This window comes from Parasteatoda tepidariorum, chromosome 2, assembly GCF_982258835.1.
Source record: "Parasteatoda tepidariorum strain Cologne lab strain chromosome 2, Ptep-v5.0, whole genome shotgun sequence".
Taxonomy (NCBI): domain Eukaryota; kingdom Metazoa; phylum Arthropoda; class Arachnida; order Araneae; family Theridiidae; genus Parasteatoda; species Parasteatoda tepidariorum.
The window spans coordinates 46,839,193-46,859,508 of NC_141756.1; the positions used below are offsets into that span (position 1 = coordinate 46,839,193).

Sequence of the window (20,316 nt, forward strand, 5' to 3'; positions counted from 1 at the left end):
AAAACTGTGACTTTTCTTCATACTTAACCAACACACATGAATAACTGTAAAAACTCACGATAGTTATAAACTTAGCATATTGTTCGTTGAAAAGTCTTATTTTTTAAGACGGCACAGAGTTGAAAAAACAACCATTATACATTAGGGTTCATTTTTGTTTTAGAAATTCAAGTCGCACTATTTTTTTTTCTCTTTTGATCAGATAAGTATGTATATTGAGTTATACAATGACAATAGTTTCAGGAAATGTATATAAATTTACATTATTTGTTTCAGGATAAATTGCTTTTTAAATTTATCAGTTCAGGCACCTCTCGGTGGATTTCATACTGCTGGTGGAAAAGACTTGTAAGTGCAATTTGTATGAACTAAATATGTTCTAAACAGTTTACTTAAACTAATATTTTAGTTGAATAAAATTCGGAATTCTTTTTCAGTGGAGTAGATGCTATGAATTCATTCATAGAGACGAAAACAGTGAGTACTTCTCTTTCAATAAATTACTTAGATTGATTTTAATTCATTGATTTGATGATATGCTGATTGAAAAAGAACAACTTCACTAACTATCACATGCAATTCTCAATGACAATAAAAGAAAAAGTTATTTTGCTTGTGCATGTAGAAAGCAACACATAACTTACTTTATGCAGTGTTTTGTGCGTGTTGTTTCATAATTTTTCTTGTGTTTATGTTTTTCACATCTTATTGTTTCATGGTTCCCGTTTGTTGTTTTATGCTTTTCATGCGTTCTTGTTGTTTTTGTAAGCCTCTTTCAAAAGGAATAAAAATGAAATGTTGCTGTGATACTAATTATTGATAACTGCAATACCAGGTAATACAGGTTAATCCCTTTTTTTTCAGAACTATGAACATTTCCAGAATTTAAATATTTAAATTTAAATAATATTTCCATGAACAAATTAAACACTGGTAAAACTAGCATATCTATGTCCATATATTCTTATTAATTTCATTTTTTGTCCAATTTTATGGAAAAGCTAAATTATGCTAATGCCAGGGGGGTGGGCACTCCATGCTCTCTTGTTGTCTCAGGCCACGAGTGTGCTGGGATTAAAATTCTTCGGACTCGTACCTCATAAAATAAACCCGAACCTACGATTCAAAATCTCAGCTTATTCCTTATGTTTACAGCACCCTCTAAGTGGGTTTTACCAATTATATCATACTATGACTTAATAATAAAGGAACTCAATTTGCAGTTTTAAGCCTTTTATTTTATACTATAACCGTCGTTGAACAGCCAATCCAATTTTGAGTTTACGACTACTGATGTTTAACTCCGTAGCCTTGTAATTTTGAACCCAATCCAGAAGACAAGGGAACTCCTGAATCAAGTAAGTATTGGGAGAAATTTGCCTTCGTGGAGAACTTTTTGATGGAACTAATCCGCATTTGCCTTACATGGAGAGGATGGCAAAGAGAACCTCCCGTGGTTAGCACGACGGCAAGAGAACTCTCACCCATGATCCATTTACCACTGAGGATATTTCACATCAGCACTGTGGTCGGCGCGAGCCGGATGGGGAATTCGTATCGACTAGCCATCGCTGGGATTCGAATCCGGTTTACCTCATGGGAAGGTGAATGCGCTATCCCATGAACCATTGCGGCTCAAAGCCTTTTATTTAGAAAATAATACAAATCTAAAGTAGTATTAATAGTGGGGAATAATGCTGAGAAAGATGATAAATATATATTACAGATAAATACCGCTGAGTAGGGAAATAAATATTTTACATATAAAGAAGCATTTTACCAATAAAAAAATACTTTTATAATTAATATTAATTTTAATACTGATAACCATCAAAGAAATCTCGATTTCTTTTTTATTAACGAACCATACCAAATGATTTTCTGGCCAATAAGAATATTCTGATAAAAATAAGAAAGTAGTTTTCGACCATTAAGTATTCAAGTTTTAAAATTGATATCATGCTATTTGTAAATATGTGTATGTTATTGCTGCTATATAATGCTATTTGTAATGTACATAGTTCGAAATAATAAAAATAAAATTATAACAAATAGTTTTATCATAACTCTAAAATTTGAATGTTTACTTTTTAGGTGAATATGATGATTTCTCAGAAGAAGTAGTACACTGGACAAATAAAAGAGCCTCTCAGTTTATAAAGAAAAAAATGTGAAAATAATTAAAAAGTATTTTAAAAGTTGACTATTTTCTCTTCTTACGCATGTCAAGAGTTAAGTTTGTCACGAGGTTACAACTGTTTCGAGTCATATTGTAGTTGGAATAGGTCGTTATTCCGTTTATCATCTATAATATACACGTAATGTTAGCCTTCAATACGTATATTTGGAATCTTTGACAAGCATTGAAACAAAAAGCATGCGCATAGGGAACCATAAGATATCGTACTTAAGCTTAAAAAAAATAAAATTCTTAACAAAATCTGAAACACTATCGCGGAAGGTATGTGTACAAAACACCAAACCAAACCCTGTTTGCTTTTTGGAAAAACAGAGATGAGGTAAAGGACAATCATTTAGAAACCTGCTAGTTTCAACTGACGATCAAACAGATTTTGATGCTGTGAAACCCACTTTACGCGATAGTGAAATGCTAGATTTCGATTGAGTTTTGATTTTTTCCCCTCGTTAAAATATTAATTTCAGATCATTGGCAACGATTCTGAAAATACTTACTAATGGCTACCATTACGGAACAACCTGCATAGTTTTAGAGTACTAGTCATAAACGATATAGGATTCACAAATCAATTTTTAAGCGAGGAAAAATAAAAATAAATCTATGTTCAAATCTGACAAATCACTATTGTGAAAGGTGTGGTTATACATAGTTGGATTACCAACCAGTTGGACTACTGGGAGAAACTTAAGGTGCTTATAATTATCACTCCTAACTCCACCCGTTAATTCCTTCAGCAAATAACAAATTTTAATGTTTTTAATATCATCATCCTCAATACTGATTAAAAAGTCTTACTTTTCTTTCCTTGAATTATTTGTGGTCACTAATAGGGAATACTCTTTTAAATTCATTTATATATATATTATAGGCGTTGCGTAAGGGGGAAGGCACACTTTTGTTTTAGAAAATTGGTCGTTTATTTTAAGTGCTATGTATAGATGCATATTTATTTTTTACATGTGTGTATATTTATAAACTATGTATAAAACTTAAAATAGATTGACTGTTTTCTAAAAACAAAAAAGTTCCTCCTCCCTACCGCACGATACGCAGATGAAATTGAAAAACGGAGCACTCCTGTATAGATTGCAGCTATTTTGAATCCCCGGTGATTATCAGCTGAATATCACAGATGATTTTGCCCTTATAATACCTTTATGCTTGATATCAGTGAGTTGTATAATTCTCTTTTTTTTCCCAATGCATACCTCTAGAATGACCTAGGTCATACAGTTATCTGAAGGGCAGATTTGTTGGCCACTCTTTCAGGGGCACCCTATTAGGTGGGCCAACGTTGCTCCCTGTATAATTCTTTATAGTTAGTAAACACACACTTGAGTGGACAAAAGGTAACAAAAATAATGAATGCTTACCTTTAACTTGTGCGTGTTTAACTCCTTTGTTCTTTCACTTACTGTTTCTTCAATACTGCTTGAATATCTATGGACTTACTCAAAAAGTTGAGGCATTGATAATGTTCAGATTGCCTTTTAAAAAATGAATTTATTCTTAAATAATCATAAGTTTCCCTTCTTACTACTCATCTATCCTCCATCTTGTTAAGAGCACTAGCTAATCAATTCATAATCACTAATAATGTTTATACGAAAATAAAGTGTTTTAAAAAAGCAATCCGATTATTTATTGGATTATAATGCCTCAACATTTTGAGTAAGTCTACAAATATTCATGCAGTATTATAGAATTTGTGAAGACAGCATATGTGAACGCGCACAGGAAGAAAATGGAAAGCATTCATTACTTTTTATTTATTTAAATGTGGTAACTTAATGAAAGAAAATGTACTACTTATTTGATTAATGGTTGTTTATTAAAAATGAATTACTCTGTCTCACAATAAAGAGAAAAACGAAGAAAATTAAGAAAAATAATAAGTTTCATTTGCTGCGCATAAGCTGCAAGTACATAGAACTCAAAAAATAAGTTAAAAATATCGAGAAAACATGGAAAATAATTGGTTAAGGTTTAAGAAAAAAAATTATTAAAATATAATATTTTTTAATAAAAAATTATTTAAAAAAATTAAATTTAAAATTAAAAAAAGATATTTAAAAAAAAAATTTAATATTTTTAAAAATACTTTATTTTAATAATTTTTATTCTTCTCTTTTCATTAATCCTTATTACATTATTTTCCATGTTTTCTCTTTATTTTTAACATTATTATAAGGAAAAACATTATTGAAGTGACACATAAATTAAAATTAAAACAGTAACAACATTTGTAAAAAATCAATTTTTACTTCTTTCATTAAATTTACAAACTGCATATTATTAGATTATCTATTGATATAGAGATCTTTAATTTAAAGGTAGATTATTTTACCGTTTTTAAAAATACAAAAGTACATTTACAAGTCATGTATGACAGTCAAGTAAGAACAAATTTAAGAATTTTTTTGTGGAATCATCGTGGTTACCTGAAAAATAAGAAATAAAATTATAATAATAAAATAAATAAAATCATTTTATAAAATCACTTACATTATTTTAATAATTTTCAATCTTTTTTTTCAAAATGATTAGATTATAATCGCTTTTAAAATGCTTGGCAAAAATAAAGTAAAATAAAAGCTTCAACTTAGGGGTTGAAACTGACATTTAAGCAAAAAAGAAACAAAAACTTTGACGAATCTAATATAGTAATGGAGTTGAGATGAAAAACATTATAACTAGTTTGATAGCTTGGTGAAACTTGGAGGGGTTTCTAACATTTTTTTTTGTTTGTCGTATGCCTGTTTAGGCAGCGGGGGTGCGATTGTTCCTGTTTTTCTGTGGGGCCATCTATGGCCAGGAATTCGACATCTGCCACGCCATTCACACAACCGGCTTATAGGGCGGGTCACATTCACACTCAAAGGAGAAAGAAACAAACATCCGTGCCTTGCCCGGGATTCGAACCCAGGACCTTTCTGATGCAAGGACAGCTCCTTGCCCCCTACACAAGCCGGTCAGCATTTCCTTTGTCTTTCCTACGTCAATAAAACCGATAGTAATATTTCCAGTCCACGCAGACCACACTTAAGAATCGAAAGATTTCGATAGCGGTTTCTTTCTCCACTTAAATATTAGCTTCCACCCACTAGTGTGCAAACTTTTCTAACTTTATCTTTAATAATTATATATTTAGGGCGGTCATTATGGAATATTACGTCCAGATGTATATCATTTTAAAAATGCAAAATTATAAAAACTCAATTAAAATAACTATTATTAAAATAATTAATGGATTTCATAATTTATGGATTCGATTTGAACACTCGCTTGAAAACATCGCAAGAAATGGCAAAATACACGAAAAGTGAAATTAACATTAAGTGTCATAAACTTCTGACCGCTCTCCGCGTTTGGCCGCGTCTGACCGCTGACAGCGTTTTCATGTATAAAAAGTACTATTTTTGACATGACTTATGTACACTTTTTTCTTTGCTACCTATCTGAACATGTGAGGTACATTTTACAAAATTTTTCACTAAATTGAATGATTCAAAATTCGAGTTGATGCACAGTGGGCCAGTATCCAAGTTTTCGTGGCCGAGATTAGTATTTCGATAAAATTTGTTTCAAAATTTGGGGGGTTTTATTTAGGGTTTTTTTTGTGCAGGTAAATGAAATTCATAGTTGAAATTTTGAAATACACTAAAAATACCAACAGCAAAAAACATAATAGAGGCTGAAATATGGTGAGCAAAAATAAAAAAAAATATTATAATACGTTTAAATAATTAAATATAGGAATGAAAATATAATAATTTTCGTAATTTTATATTAAAAATGAAAAACAAATTATATTTCCGAAGTAATATTACAAAATAACGCGAAAACATGAAAAAAAACATTAATTTTTGTTTTTCGGTATATTTAGTCCACCTTTGTCAAATGATAAGATATAAACTATCAGTTTGTCAAGAATATTAACTAATGCAACAAATTGAAAAATTGTACTATAATTTCAGACTAATTACTCTGATAAAAATGTAACAGTAAGGCGAAATTCCTATATTTATTTCTGAAATATAAATTTAAAAGTTACAATGAAAAGAATTTTTTTTAACATATTTTTCACTACATTGCACTCTTGTCGGCCAAAAAGTAAATTATAATGTTTGGAATGATTATGAATACTTAATTTGGGCGATATTAAAACTGCCTACACATATTTTAGTTGAAAATGTAGTTTTGGCTTTTGGCCAAAATCTTCTGGCCCACAGTGTGATGGGACAAGTAGTTTTTAACTTCATAATAGAAACTTCATTTCAGAAATAGAGAAATTTTACAAAAAAAAAAAAAATTTCCTTCAAAAAATTAGTATTTTTTATTCGTGTTTGGTCTTCTTCAATTTAACGAGAAAAAAAGTACCCCATTTTCCTGAATAGCAATGAATAAGTGCTAGTACAAAATGGTACTTTTTGTACCTAAAACGTTTATAACTTCTAAACTATTAGTTTAATCGTCTTAAAGTTTGGCTGCCTCATTCAATTAAACATGAAAACTTACATCAGAAACAATACCTTACTATATTATAATATTATTGTTTATAGCTTGTAGATATTTCTTCGTAGCCAAAATAAGAAGAAATATACCATAAAAATAATTTAAAATATATAAAATTACTAAAAATTAAAATACATTATTTTGCCTTTAACAATTGAAAATAATTAATAAACATAATAAAATTTAAATATTTTATTTATTTATTTATTTTTAAATTTTTCTTTATTAAATTTATGTGCTTACTCTCTCCTAGACTACATATTTCTGAGTAAAAATCTTATTTTCTGTAATTATTAAAAATGTGGGCCTCAGATTAAATAAATAAGTCACCGTCCTTTCATGCGTCCTAAAAATAAGTAAAATTTTTTATAAATAAAAAAATACATTCTTGATTTCCTAAAGGAAAGTCTTCAGTGATTTCGTAGCACAAACCCAGGACTATTTGTCGCAGCTCAACGTAACTTAAAACCTCTGTTAAAAAAAGCAATGGCATTTACAAAATTTAAGACGCTAACAAGCAACAAGCAACAGAACATAGTTATTTTGTTTGTTTCGGGTATTGTTGCCGAGTCAAAATTGGAAAGGTAAATCTGAATAGTTTTGCAAACCAAAAATAATACTCACGGATTTAATTTCGCAGTATGAATGAAGTGCATCAGTTCCACTAAAAAAAGAAATAAATTATTTGAAGTAAAACTAATATAATAATAAACAAATACAAGGAATAATTAGCTTTCATACAGGTTTAGTGTTTGCTCATAAAATAAAGTGTCATTTAACAGATTTAATTTCGAAAATTACTTACAATTCTCTGCCTTGACCAGACATTTTATAACCTCCAAATGGAACCTGGACGCTTATAGTCAAGAAGCAGTTGACCCTGGATATGAATTAGAAATTTTTGATTATTGATTAAAACATTTGTAACTGTAACTATTGAATTAGACAAAATATGTATTATATGCGTTGTCAGTATGGAGCAAGGTCTAAGTCTTATCAATATTTTTATACAAATAAAAGTTGACTAAAAAATATATTTTAGGCATATTTAATGTACAAGTCCTTAAAATTAAAATGTTTTGTACAAGTATATCGTTCCTAAAATATGGCGGCATGTAAGTTTAAAAACCCTGAAAAAAAAAAGAACTTTTAATGGTGGACAAAAGCATTTTGCTTCGAGATTCGAGTATTAGAACAAAAACAAAAATTAAGGATTATTATTAATTTAATCTAAATCCGAAATGCTATTACGTCGTGAGTAAAGAAATCGAAGAATTAAGACTTTATTTTAGTTTACACAGGTAGGGTTGAAGAGGAAGTATAAAAATTGACACAAAAATATGTCATTGATATAAAAATACAATTACTTTGGTTGGAAAATTAGTCTTAAAGTAACGTATAGACCTTTTGGTTTGAGGACCCCGCAATTCTTACGAGCATTTTGGGATTATAAACATTGCGCAAATCCGACACGGACTAAAACTATCGTTTTCTTCACTTGTACTCTAATATTCGATTGCAGTTTTAGGTCATTATTTTTTAATTTTAAGCCGTCGAACAATGTAAAAATTTCATAAGTAGCAAACTTAAAAATATGGTTCTATAATAAATTCAATTACTCGGGTAAATTCAAACATTAATTATAGGCTGTCCATTAAATGTAGTCACTTGGAGGGTCTCTATTGAGAAAATCCGTTTATTTCAAATAGCACAGACCCGACAGTTTGTTTTTTAACTATACTATCAAATCTTGACAAATCTGTCGTCACGGCAGGGTGAAACACTTTTTCAATGTTCTTTTGATTTGATCAACATTTTGCTTTTATAATAATTAAAACCGAATATGCCGCCTCTTACAAATTGGTTGTAGAAAAAAAGTAAATGAAAGTTTATGGTTGTTTCAGAAATCGTTTGAAATTCTTTTGAGGCTCCTAGCCAAAAATCTTCTATAGACTTCGTCTTTATTTGGTTAATACGTTTATTTGGTTAATACGATATAATATAAAACTATGTAAAACTATTATAAAAACTTTAAAAAAAAAACGATCCAAATTGCTAAAATTTATAGCGACCCAATGCGTAGGTTTGGCGACCCCTATCGTGGTCAAGGCCGCAGTTTAAAAAAAGAACATTTTGCATATTGAGGACGTTTCATGAATTTACTTCTGACCACTTTGAAAATTGTAGTTACTTTGAAAAATGCACATTTCTGGATAGAAATGGAAAAGAGAAAATTTTGTTGTTTGAACAGAAATTTTTTTTTAAAAACATTTATAAAACTTTAAACAACGCATGTATTATATTAACTTTAGCCTCCTTTTTCGAGTAAAGCGTTGTTGGAAGTGATTTATTATTGCATAACTTCCATAAAAGTTAAAATAGTTACATTTAATTGTCGTACAAAACAGAGATCAAATGAAAAAGTAAATATTTTTTTCAATCCTCATTGATGAACATTAAGGAATTATTTTCTCCACTTTTGAAAAGAACTATTTTGACATCGAAAACAGTTCATCAGGATGGTGCAGCCAGGACGCACTGCTTTGATTACGCAATTGTAGAAACTTAAGTTTGAGGAATAAGTTTTTATTGTGGATTCTTATTGAGGTAAAATTCTATTCACTTAAATATATTTAATATATTTTTAAGGAGTGAAAACACTGCTAACATTAAAAAAAAATATTTAACTATTTTTTTAATAAAGTTAGATTTTTTTTATTCCTAAATTTCAAAATGCTACTTCTCGTTCAGTTTTGAATGAGAGATGAATCAGATAAGCTGAAAGAAAATTCTAATAAATTTTACGCATCATCATACCATATTGTCCCAGCCCGCACTTGTTGCGAGTACAGAGTAGCTTTGTTCAAATCTTTTGTCAAGATGCCAGCTGCTAATCCGTACTCAGTATTGTTGGATCGCTCGATAGCTTCTTCCAATGTTTTGAACTTCATGATTTGCATTACAGGCCCAAAAATTTCTTCTTTTGCGATTCGCATGTTATCTTGAACGTTTGAGAAAACAGTTGGCTGCACAAAGTATCCTCTGTTTCCATGACGTCCTCCGCCACACTCAAGCTTGGCGCCTTCTTTCTTACCAGACTCTATCAATTCAAGGATTTTATTGAATTGCTCATCATCAATCTGAAAAAATGCAGAAAACATATGCTACAGATTTTTTTAAAAAAACTCTTAAAGGATAACATGATGGTACCATACGAATACCAAATCGAATTCATGGTATTTTTTCTGAAGTTTATTATTTTTGCTATGAATAACTAGTTTTTTATTTTATTTTATAACTAGCTGTACCCTGCGTGCATTGCAACGCTTTCAATTTGAATTTGAATTTTGTATTTAAGTGTGTAAATGACATTTGCGATTATGATTTGAAATGCAAATTTTATTTAATGGTGAAAAAAACCAGTGATAGTCTCAGCAGTTAATTCTCTAGGACAGGGGTCCCCAACCTTTTTGTACCTAAGAGCAAATACCAGAATATCGGTCGAGTGGCGGGCACCATTTATTTTTTCAAGATAAATTTATAGTTGGTAGACATAGGAAATAATATACACTGCATGTAATGCACAAAAAATTTAATTTAACATATGAATATAATTAGTATTAATATCCTTGAGTAAAATAAATTATTACGAAATTGCTTGAAAAACATACAAAGTATAAGAGTTCATATATTCAATTCGCGAGTGGTCAGCTATATTTTGCTTTGTGCTTATATCTGTGGGAATGGAGATCCTTTTCCTGGCGATTTCTATTTTGGTTAGGTTTATCATCCATATTGAGAAAGCAAAACGAATTACATAACATTTTATGGGAAAATTGAAAACGGAAATATTTATTGTTGGGCACAAGTAGCGGGCGCATCTAAACCGAATGAAGGGCGCCATGGTGCCCGCGGGCATAGGGTTGGGGACCCCTGCTCTAGGATATCATTAGTGCATTTTCAAACAGACATGTATGGTGATGCACACGGAGCATGAAACATATTTTGGACAATGATCTGAAATAAGACTGGATCTATGGTGACATCAAGAATTTCTGCTGATATCTGATCAGTTTGGCAAGGTGGTTTTTTTTTCAATAAGCCAAATTAGAATGTGTGCCTGAGGCAATCCTCGTTTTTGCCATTCAATAGAGTACACCCAACACCGTGTCTCTCTAAAAACATGATGCTTCACAATGAAATCAAGTAAAGATTATCATTTTTGTTTGAACACACGTGCTGTAATATCATGACGATCCGATGATGATTGTCCTGGTAACAAAATATCTCTAATTTCAACCCAAGCAGAATTGCACGTAAATGTAATAAATAAATCTAGGAGCCTATATGCGAGAACATATGTCATTGCATCCCGTGAGTATTCATACATGTCCAAGGCACATGTATGAATACTCAGACATGTATGAACACTACATTTGCAGGGAGTCCAAGTTTTTCTCCCTGCAAATGTAGTCGGCAATATAATCATTTTCCCCACATCATTAGGATTAACGTTACCATCATTAATTATTGCATCCTGTAAATGAATGCATTCTTCTGAACGTAATTTGGTTTGATTTAATTTAATATACAGTAGGCGTTCAGTTTCAATTTTCGCATACATATCGATAATGTATTAATGAACTAATTGTCGACATTTTAAAGTATGATTATCAGCGTTTTGGCAATCATTAATCTATATGCATAAAAACTTATTGCACTTGCTTTCTTATTGGTTTTCTCGCCTGTTTGCGGACTTCTTAATTTTATGTTAAAATAATATCCCTCCTCTCCTCACCAAAATAAAATAGGATATTGCAATGCATCATATGATCGATAAGTTTCTGAGAACTCTTTGAACGTCACGATTTCTGCGATGAAGAACTGTATCGCGGGAGGTAAATTCTTCGCCAACTATAACAATAGCCACTTCATCCAATGTTGGCGAATTGTATTTTCCTTTGTGGTGGCCTACAGGTGTTTTTTCAGCTCTAATAACAACTTTGTAAATATCGGATGACATTTAGTCAAGGGCAATTGTGAACAGCCTAATTAACTGATTATGTTGATCGAAAAATTTTTGTAATACGGTAACAATTTTTCGTTTAGTGCCATTGTTTACCTGACAACGTTGATTGACTTGATCATTTGTGTTATCCATGAAATAAATTTGTAGAAATTTATGATCTGCGTTAGGCATTGAAAGAAGTGATCCTGCACGATGATAAATTTGGCCTTGCACTTTGAATGTTGGGATGTAATTCTCGTTCACGATACGTGTAGCACCGAATAAAGTCATTTAGAAACACGAATTGTACCGGCGTATATGCGCCAAAAAAATGTTTCGATTGGTTTGTTTGACCTGATACGAAGGTTGATAATGTCTCGGCAGGTGACGTAAAATCTTGTAGTTTCAGTATGCCTCTAGAACAGCAAATTTCAGTTGTTTCATTTTTAAATTGAGAGCATTACAAAACATACATAATTGATGTATTTCTCCGATGATGACACTTGGGAGAAGACTATAGTTTGTTGTCGGATCATAGTGAAATGCACTGAAATTCAAATCAGAGTATTGGCAGCGTCTGAATAGCGAAATGCGTTCTCGGTCGGTTTTCATTCTTGCTTCCCGTTGCTCTGATGTTTCCGACGAACGGGCTTGTGTAGTTCGTAGTTGATTTGTTGACAGTCTTCTTTCCTGTTGCTCAGACGTTTCTAAGGAACGGGCAAAAGCATTCTGTTCTCGATTAGTTTCAAGTCTTTTTCCCGTTGCTCCGATGTTTCTGAAACACGGGTAGTTCTTTTTTGCGCGCTTGAGATGTCGACCGACTAAGAGCGATTTGCTTAGGCGGCATATTTTTGCAAATATTCTTTCTGACAAAGAAAAAGAAATGTAAAAGTTGACAGTGGTCGCGAATTCGCTAAATCGAAATATCACATGCATATTTTAAATAATAAAAAGAGCAATAAAAATGAGATGAATAAGAAATATGAAAATTATAAGATTTAAAACAAAAATCAATTTTATAAATGAAAGAAATAAAATGGATGAATTCGAAAACTTTGCATAAATAAACAAACAAAATAATAGTTTTCAAATGACAACTGTCACAGCACTTAAATCTTCGAAAACTATATTTAATTGTGCTAATCTAAAATTACGTACTAAATATAAATATTTCTGAAAACGTGCAATTTGAATGACATTTGCTTTTGTCTTTATATTTATTAAACAGTTTTCACAGTACTGAATCCGTGATACGACCAACAATTAAGAAATCTATTCTCGTTGATTTTACTTGCTTGTGCTCACCTGACATAAAGAAACGCGTGAATTAAAAATTAAAGTATATGCAATTTACTTTAATTTACTTTTCTAAATGAATAGAGTTATAAGATAGAAAATATCACTGTTGTTATCTTCAAGATATTTGAAAATTGAATCGTTTATAGCAAAATTTGAAACAATGGCTAGCTTTTAACCAATCAGAAAATTCCATTTCGACTTTCACTGATATCGCTGGAACGGTTTATCGCAGAATGTTCTAATGTCGACAGAAACCTTCCTCGTGCTTTGAACTATCTGTATGCCAAGTTTCATAGCTTTCTGTCGGATGGTTTAGGAGTCTATAGAGGACAGGCAGACACACATTCACTTTTATATCTTTATATATATATTTCGACTGTTCGTGTGTATGTCACTGAACTCCTCCTAAACGGCTGGACTGATTTAAATGAAATTTTCTGTGTACCTTCAGAAGGATTCGAGAATGGTTTAGATTCACAATAGAACATTCTGCCACAAACCGTTCCAGCGGTATCAGCGAAAATCGAAATGGAATTTTCTGATTGGTTAAAAGTTAGCCATTGTTTTAAATTTTGCTGTACACGAAGCAGTTTTCAAATATCTTGAAGATAACAACAGTGATATTTTCTATCTAATAGCTCTATTCTTTTAGAAATGTAAATTTCATATACTTTAATATTTAATCATAATTCGGTTCTTTATTTCAGGTGAGCACAAGCACGTAAAATCAACGAGAATAAGTTTCGTAATTATTGGTCGTATCACGGATTTAGTATTGTGAAAACTGTTTAATAAAAATCAAGGCAAAAGCAAATTTTATTCATCTTGCACGCTTTTAATAATTATTTATATTTAGTATGCAATTTTAGCTCAATTCAGTATGCAATTTTTCATTGCTGACAGTTGTCATTTGAAAACTATTAGATTGTTTATTATTACAAAGTTTGCGAATTCACATTCATTTTAATTATTTCATTTAAAAAATAGGAGTAGACTATATTTGAGGGTGCCCCTTGACTCTCACCAAGTTGTGATAGCGGTTGATCTCCAAGCTGGCCGATGTTGAATCCCAATCGTGATTCTGATTCGTTTAAATTTCAGCGTTATTTTTAAATGTTCAACGGTATATGTAATTTCAGAAGTCCGTTAGTTCTATGTTGGATACCGGCTGGTTAGGTTACTTTTGCTTCTGATCAATAGGATCGAAGGTATGTGGGCAGTCATAAAAAAAGGACTTTAGAAAAAAATGTCACCGCCATTCCGATACCACAGACGCCATTTTCAATTCGTATTTCGCCGAATTTATGTGGCGATGGAGGAACACAGATTCTATTCATGATAAATTTAGACAGTATCTAACTGCTATTAGAGAATTCTGTGCACCTAAAACTGAGGAAATTCAAGCTTAATGAATAAGTGAGATGTTTTTTTTTTTCCTTTTCTTTCTGTGCTTACTCCATTAATTTTTATTTCGATTCAAAATGCATTTTATTGGGTTTATTAATTTTGCTTACATTGGGTTCATTGCAATTTTATAAAGTTTTGGCCGATGCCTTGCTGAAATTTTCCAATGTATTATTAAAATATCATTATGTTTTGGCAGCCATTCCTGTTACCGCGGTGTTCCACGCAAACAGGAATGGTGATAAACATAAGTTACCAATTTCGTCAAGCGGCACCCACAAGTATATTTTTACCAAAAATAGATTTTTGTTTTAAATTTTATCATTATTATATTTCTTATTTAATTTATTTCATTTTTATTGCTTTTTTATTATTTAAAATAAATACGTGAATTTTCGAATTAGCAAATTTGCGACCACTGTCAACTTCTACATTTCTTTTTGTTTGAAAGAGAATATTTGCAAAAATATGCCGCCTAAACGAATCGCTCTTAGTCGATCAACATCTCAAGCACTCAAGAAGAGAACTAACCGTGTTTCAGAAAAATCGGAGCAACGGGAAGAAAGACTTGAAACTAATCGAGAATACAATGCTTTAGCCTGATCCTTAGAAACGTCTGAGAAACAGGAAAGAAGACTTTTAACAAATCAACTACGCACTACTCAAGCCTGTTCCTTGGAAACATCAGAGCAACGGGAAAGAAGACTGTTAACAAATCAACTACGCACTTATCAAGCCCGTTCGTCGGAAACATCAGAGCAACGGGATGCAAGAATAAAAATCAATCAAGAACGCACTTCGCTATTCAGACGCTGCCAATACTCTGATTTGAATCTCAGTGCATTTCACTATGATCCGACAACCAACTATAGTCTTTCACCCAAGCGTCATCATCGGAAAAATGGATCAATTATGTATGTTTTGTAGTGCTCTCAAATTTAAGAATGAAACAGCTGGAATTTGCTGTTCTGGAGGCAAAGTGTAACTACCAGATTTAACGTCGCCAGCCGAGCCATTATCAACGTTGTTATCGGGTCAAGCAAATCAATAGAAACTTTTCTTGGCGAATATAGGTCAGTACATTCGTGTTTCCAAATGACTTCATTCGGTGCTGCTACAAGTATCGGTGCGCATATGGACAGCTAGAGTTATTTATTACATCCACATGCAATCCTGCTTGAGCTAAAATTAAAGAGCTTTAGTAACTTAGGCAAACATCATCGGATCTTCATGATACATTATCACACGTGAGTTAAAACAAATATTAAGCTCTAAACTTGGTTTTATTGCGAAAAGTCATGTTTTTAGAGAGACACGGTGTTTGATGCATTTTATTGAACGGCAGAAAAAGAGAATTGCCACATGATTTGGCTTATTGAAAAACTCACACCAGGACAAATTGGTCAGCTCATATCAGCAGAAATATTCATGACGCCATTGATCCAGAATTATTTCAGATCATCATCCAAAATATGTTTCATGGTCGGTGTGCATCACCATACATGTCTGTTTGAAAATGCACTAACGATATCCTGGAGAATTAACTGTTGAGACTATCACTGGTTTTTTCACCATTAAATAAAATTCTCTATTCAAATCATAATCACAAATCCACAAATCTCATTTACACACTTAAATACAAAATTTAAATTCAAACTGAAAGCGTTGCAACGCACGCAGGGTACAGCTAGTATATAGATAATACTAATTTTCATGATTTCTTTCTCGCGCTTTTTTTGTTGTAAATAAATTCATTATTATACTTTTCATGAAATTTTAGAGAAAATGTGAAAAGTCTATTGGAAGAGGAATAAAGTAACACATATCGATCCATTCTTCACTTAAAATGTTTATCAAACACATTGCATGAAAGCGATTAATTGTGCTTCGTTCTTAAACTGTTTAATTATTTCCTAATATTTTAAGAAATATAAAAATATAACACTTTTTATCAGTGTACATGCTAATACATTACATTTGTCACGTATTTATTTTATCGCAGTATTGCTTTCAGCTAGCATTAGAATAAGGCACAACACTTTCCATTGTTAATCTTCTTCTCATCGTTTTACGCCTTGTAAAAAAGATTCAGATTTCATTTAATGTTCATTGGTCAAGTTTAAACTCTATTTAAAACGTAATTGGCTTCTCGCTTCAAAATATATTATATCCCAAGCATTCATAATCGTTAAAGCATTTGATGCCTGTTTTTTATAAATACTGTTAAATGTACTACTTTAATGTTGAATATTTTAGTTTTTTTTTTCCAGATATGGAATGATTTTCCCTATTAAGTATTACATTTAAATTGAAATTAATTTCAAAATCGATTTAATGTACCTGAGGACCTTGAACTGTTTTACCATCATATGGATCACCAACAATTCGTTTCATTGCCAATTCTGTGCTTTTGGCAACAAAGGCATCGTAAATATCCTCTTGAACGAAAATGCGGGTACTTGCGCAGCAAGCTTGTCCTTGGTTAAAGAAGAGACCATGATGAGCAATTTGGACAGCCTGATCCACTAGATGAGAAACACATTTTGAATTTTACACTGTCATTATTTAATATAACAAAATAAAAAAAAATCCTAATTAATATTATTCAACTTATTATTCAACTTACTCCAACGGTATATTATTATTATTCTTAACATTATTATTTTTCATCAGTGGTTGTGAACTAATGCAGAATTTTTTTTTTAAGCGAACAAACCTTTCCTTTAAAAAAATGCATTAGAACTTCAGAATTTAAGCATTCGTCTATATGACCTTATATCTATAAGTTTAAATTGCTTGTGATTAGTGGTGGACAAAATTCTTTTAATTTTAATTTATTAAATTATAACTACATTACCCTTTCTACTACGAAAAAAAATATTTTCTGAAACTACGGAGTATCCTTAGTAATTGAAGTCTCTGGGTACAGGTGCACTAAACAATTTCAAGTTACTTGTCAGAGAAATTTGGTAAGAATATAAACTGCTAAGAATGTTAAAAGAGAGAATTAAAATTTGTTGTAAAAGACTTAATCAACTCGTTGTAAGATTCATATAAGCTTTTATTAACGTTTTCGTTGTCTAGGTTGAGTATAATTTTATTTTACTTTTAATTTAGAATACGAAAATCAATTATTGATATGAATATCGCATGCTGCTGTCTTGTGATAAAATGGTTGGTTAGAAATAAAATAATCCAAAAACCGGCAACTATATTACCAATGACGTTGTTGTTCTATAGTATAATGTAAGATTAGGAATTAAATGTTTCAAAATAGAACAAAAAAGATATGCTATTGTGTGGTGCTATCTAAGAAAATAATGGTTGATAAAGAATAAAAAGTTCCTATATGTGGAAACCAAGATATCAAATGCATAGTGAGCTGCCGTCTTCTGACATAATAGATTAGGAATAAAATGTTCTCCTTAGCTGTGGCTAATATCATTTAAACGTCAAACAACCACCACTCACGATTTTCCACGTCAGAACAGACTACTAATGGACTCTTTCCTCCCATCTCCAAAGTTACTCTCTTCAAATTACTCTTTCCAGCAGCTTGTTGAATAAGTTTACCAACCTAAAATTTAATGAAGAAAAAATTATAACCAAATTTGCCACATAAATTCAATTAAAAGGCAATTTCTATTTCATGAATAATCTATTTTATAAAATATTTCAAACATTACAGTTTTGGCGTTTCAAATTAAAACCTGAATTAAATATTCTAGCCCTCGGAACACAAAACTTGTGCTTATAGCAATTCATTGTATAAACAAGATACAGAGGGACAAGTTCAAAATAATGATTATTTCTTACGATTGATGAGTTGTAGAACGAAAATTTCTGTCACAATATTAACAGTTTTTATTTTATTTTATAACCGTCGTTGAACAGCCTATCCAATTTTTGATTTTACGATCACTAATGTTCAACTCCGTAGACTTGTAATTTTGAACCTAATCCAGAATGCAGGGGAAGTCTTGGAACAAGTATTGGGAGAAATTTGCCTTCGTGGAGGATTTTTTTGATGGAATTCACCCGCATTTGCGTTACATGGAGAGGAAGACCATGAGAATCTCCAACGGTTAGCCTGACAGCAAGGGGACTCTAACCCATGATCCGTCTACCACTGAGGATATTTCACGTCAACACTGTGGTCGGTGCAAGCCGGATGCGGAATTCATATCGACCAGCTATCGCCGAGATCGAACTCCGGTTCACCTCATTGGAAGGCGAACGCTCTATCCCCTGAGCCATCTCGTCTCACAATATTAAAAAAAAAAATTTTTATTTTATATCCGTAGTTGAACATCCGACCCAATTTTTGGGTTTACCGCTACTAATGTTCAACTCCGTAGCCTTGTAATTTTGAACCAATCCAGAAGAAAAGGAAACTCTTGGATCAGTACACTCAGAGGTATTGATTTGTTATGGGAACATGGAGGACTTTGCGACTCGACATATTTGACGTGCATCAGTCACTATTTACTACAAGCGGAGTCCTCGGCCTGCGGGGATCGAACTCACCAACTCTTAGGACATGGGCCCAGCTCCCTACCGACCAGGCTATCCTGGCCCACAATATTAACATTGAATAAAACAATGTTTAAAAAAGGGAAGTAAGAGATAAGCCCCCGACCCATCCCTGAAAGTGGCATACAGAAAGATAACTCGCCGTCACGTTAGGCTCCTCAAAAGAGTACGTGGCGTGCTTAATTCCAAAACCTCATAATCGATTTGAAACACTCAGAATAATAGTAAACAAATTGTACAGGCGATAAAGGTACACAAATCTAATTTGAACCAAATCCAAGCAAGATGTTATAAATTTATCCCAATACAGTTTTTTTTAAAGGATACATATCAAATAACACAGAGAGTTAGAAAAGTGACAATCAATAAAGGCAATTAAAAATAGTAATAACTCTAAGTTCAACAACATTAAACCATTAATTACGCAAAATAAAGTTGAATTTGAGCTCGAATAAATAAAAAAAAGTTTTCCTTTTATCATTTACTGGTTTGTCCCATACAGGTCGAGGGCCTCGAATACGTGCCAAGAATACTTTTTCAAAAATTAGTTCTTGATTAAGGTTGGTTTTCGAAGATAATTCGTAAAAGAAAATAAATTTGCTGCAATTTGAGTACCTTACTCTCAGGCAAAGCCATTATATTAAATTATTTATACCATCTTTGTGGTAAACAATTGTCTAAACTTAGAACTGACAAATGGGATAGACTTTTATCATTTAGTGGGCTTTGTATAGGTTGTGGCTATGAATGTGTTGTTACGAATCCTTTGACCCGTTTTTTCTTAGCTATAAGCGCGAACACTATTTCAGGGTCTAAATGTGTTGATAGTGCGGAAATTGTAAATCAGAAGAAGTTTTGTGAAAAAATATATCGTGCAACAGTAGTTGCATGATATACTTTTATGTATGCATAAAAGACAAGCAAATAAGTATACTTATGTACATTTACCCCTTAATGGGTGCGCTCAAGTTAATTCGAGCGTGCTAAACAGAAAAAATTGTGCCTATTCGAAATAATTCGAAAGGGGTCGTATTTATGCTGCTATTTTCATTCTCGAATAAAATAAAGAATTGGAAATTACAAATGAAAGATAAGGAAAATAATAGTTTTGAAGATATTTGTCATTTAAATATGATTATATGCAATAACATTTGTTTATTTAAAAATAAACAACCAGCCTTCTTTCTTATCCTTATTTCGATTGATTTCATTTCTTTAAAATTTTTTTCCCGAAACAAGGCAAGAATTGGAAATTACAAATGAAAGATAAGGAAAATAATAGTTTTGAAGATATTTGTCATTTAAATATGATTATATGCAATAACATTTGTTTATTTAAAAATAAACAACCAGCCTT

General features: G+C 31.6%; 2 protein-coding genes across 2 annotated transcripts in view; one reads left to right on the plus strand and one right to left on the minus strand.

Moving 5' to 3' along the window:
* LOC107449837 (aldehyde dehydrogenase, cytosolic 1) overlaps positions 1 to 2,203 on the plus strand; it is a 36,835-nt gene extending 34,632 nt beyond the window's left edge. Inside the window, exons 10-12 of the mRNA XM_087157271.1 lie at positions 277 to 348; positions 438 to 477; positions 2,095 to 2,203. Coding sequence (XP_087013397.1) covers positions 277 to 348; positions 438 to 477; positions 2,095 to 2,124 — 142 coding nt within the window. The 3' untranslated portion in view covers positions 2,125 to 2,203. The remainder of the gene's footprint in view (positions 1 to 276; positions 349 to 437; positions 478 to 2,094) is intronic.
* Positions 2,204 to 4,442: 2,239 nt separating this feature from the next.
* LOC107449834 (aldehyde dehydrogenase, cytosolic 1) overlaps positions 4,443 to 20,316 on the minus strand; it is a 30,990-nt gene continuing 15,116 nt past the window's right edge. The window contains exons 7-12 of the mRNA XM_043042328.3: positions 17,898 to 18,003; positions 16,767 to 16,951; positions 9,533 to 9,855; positions 7,521 to 7,595; positions 7,340 to 7,379; positions 4,443 to 4,641 (exon numbers count right to left, since the gene is read on the minus strand). Of these exons, the coding sequence (XP_042898262.2) occupies positions 4,609 to 4,641; positions 7,340 to 7,379; positions 7,521 to 7,595; positions 9,533 to 9,855; positions 16,767 to 16,951; positions 17,898 to 18,003 (762 nt within the window). The 3' untranslated portion in view covers positions 4,443 to 4,608. The remainder of the gene's footprint in view (positions 4,642 to 7,339; positions 7,380 to 7,520; positions 7,596 to 9,532; positions 9,856 to 16,766; positions 16,952 to 17,897; positions 18,004 to 20,316) is intronic.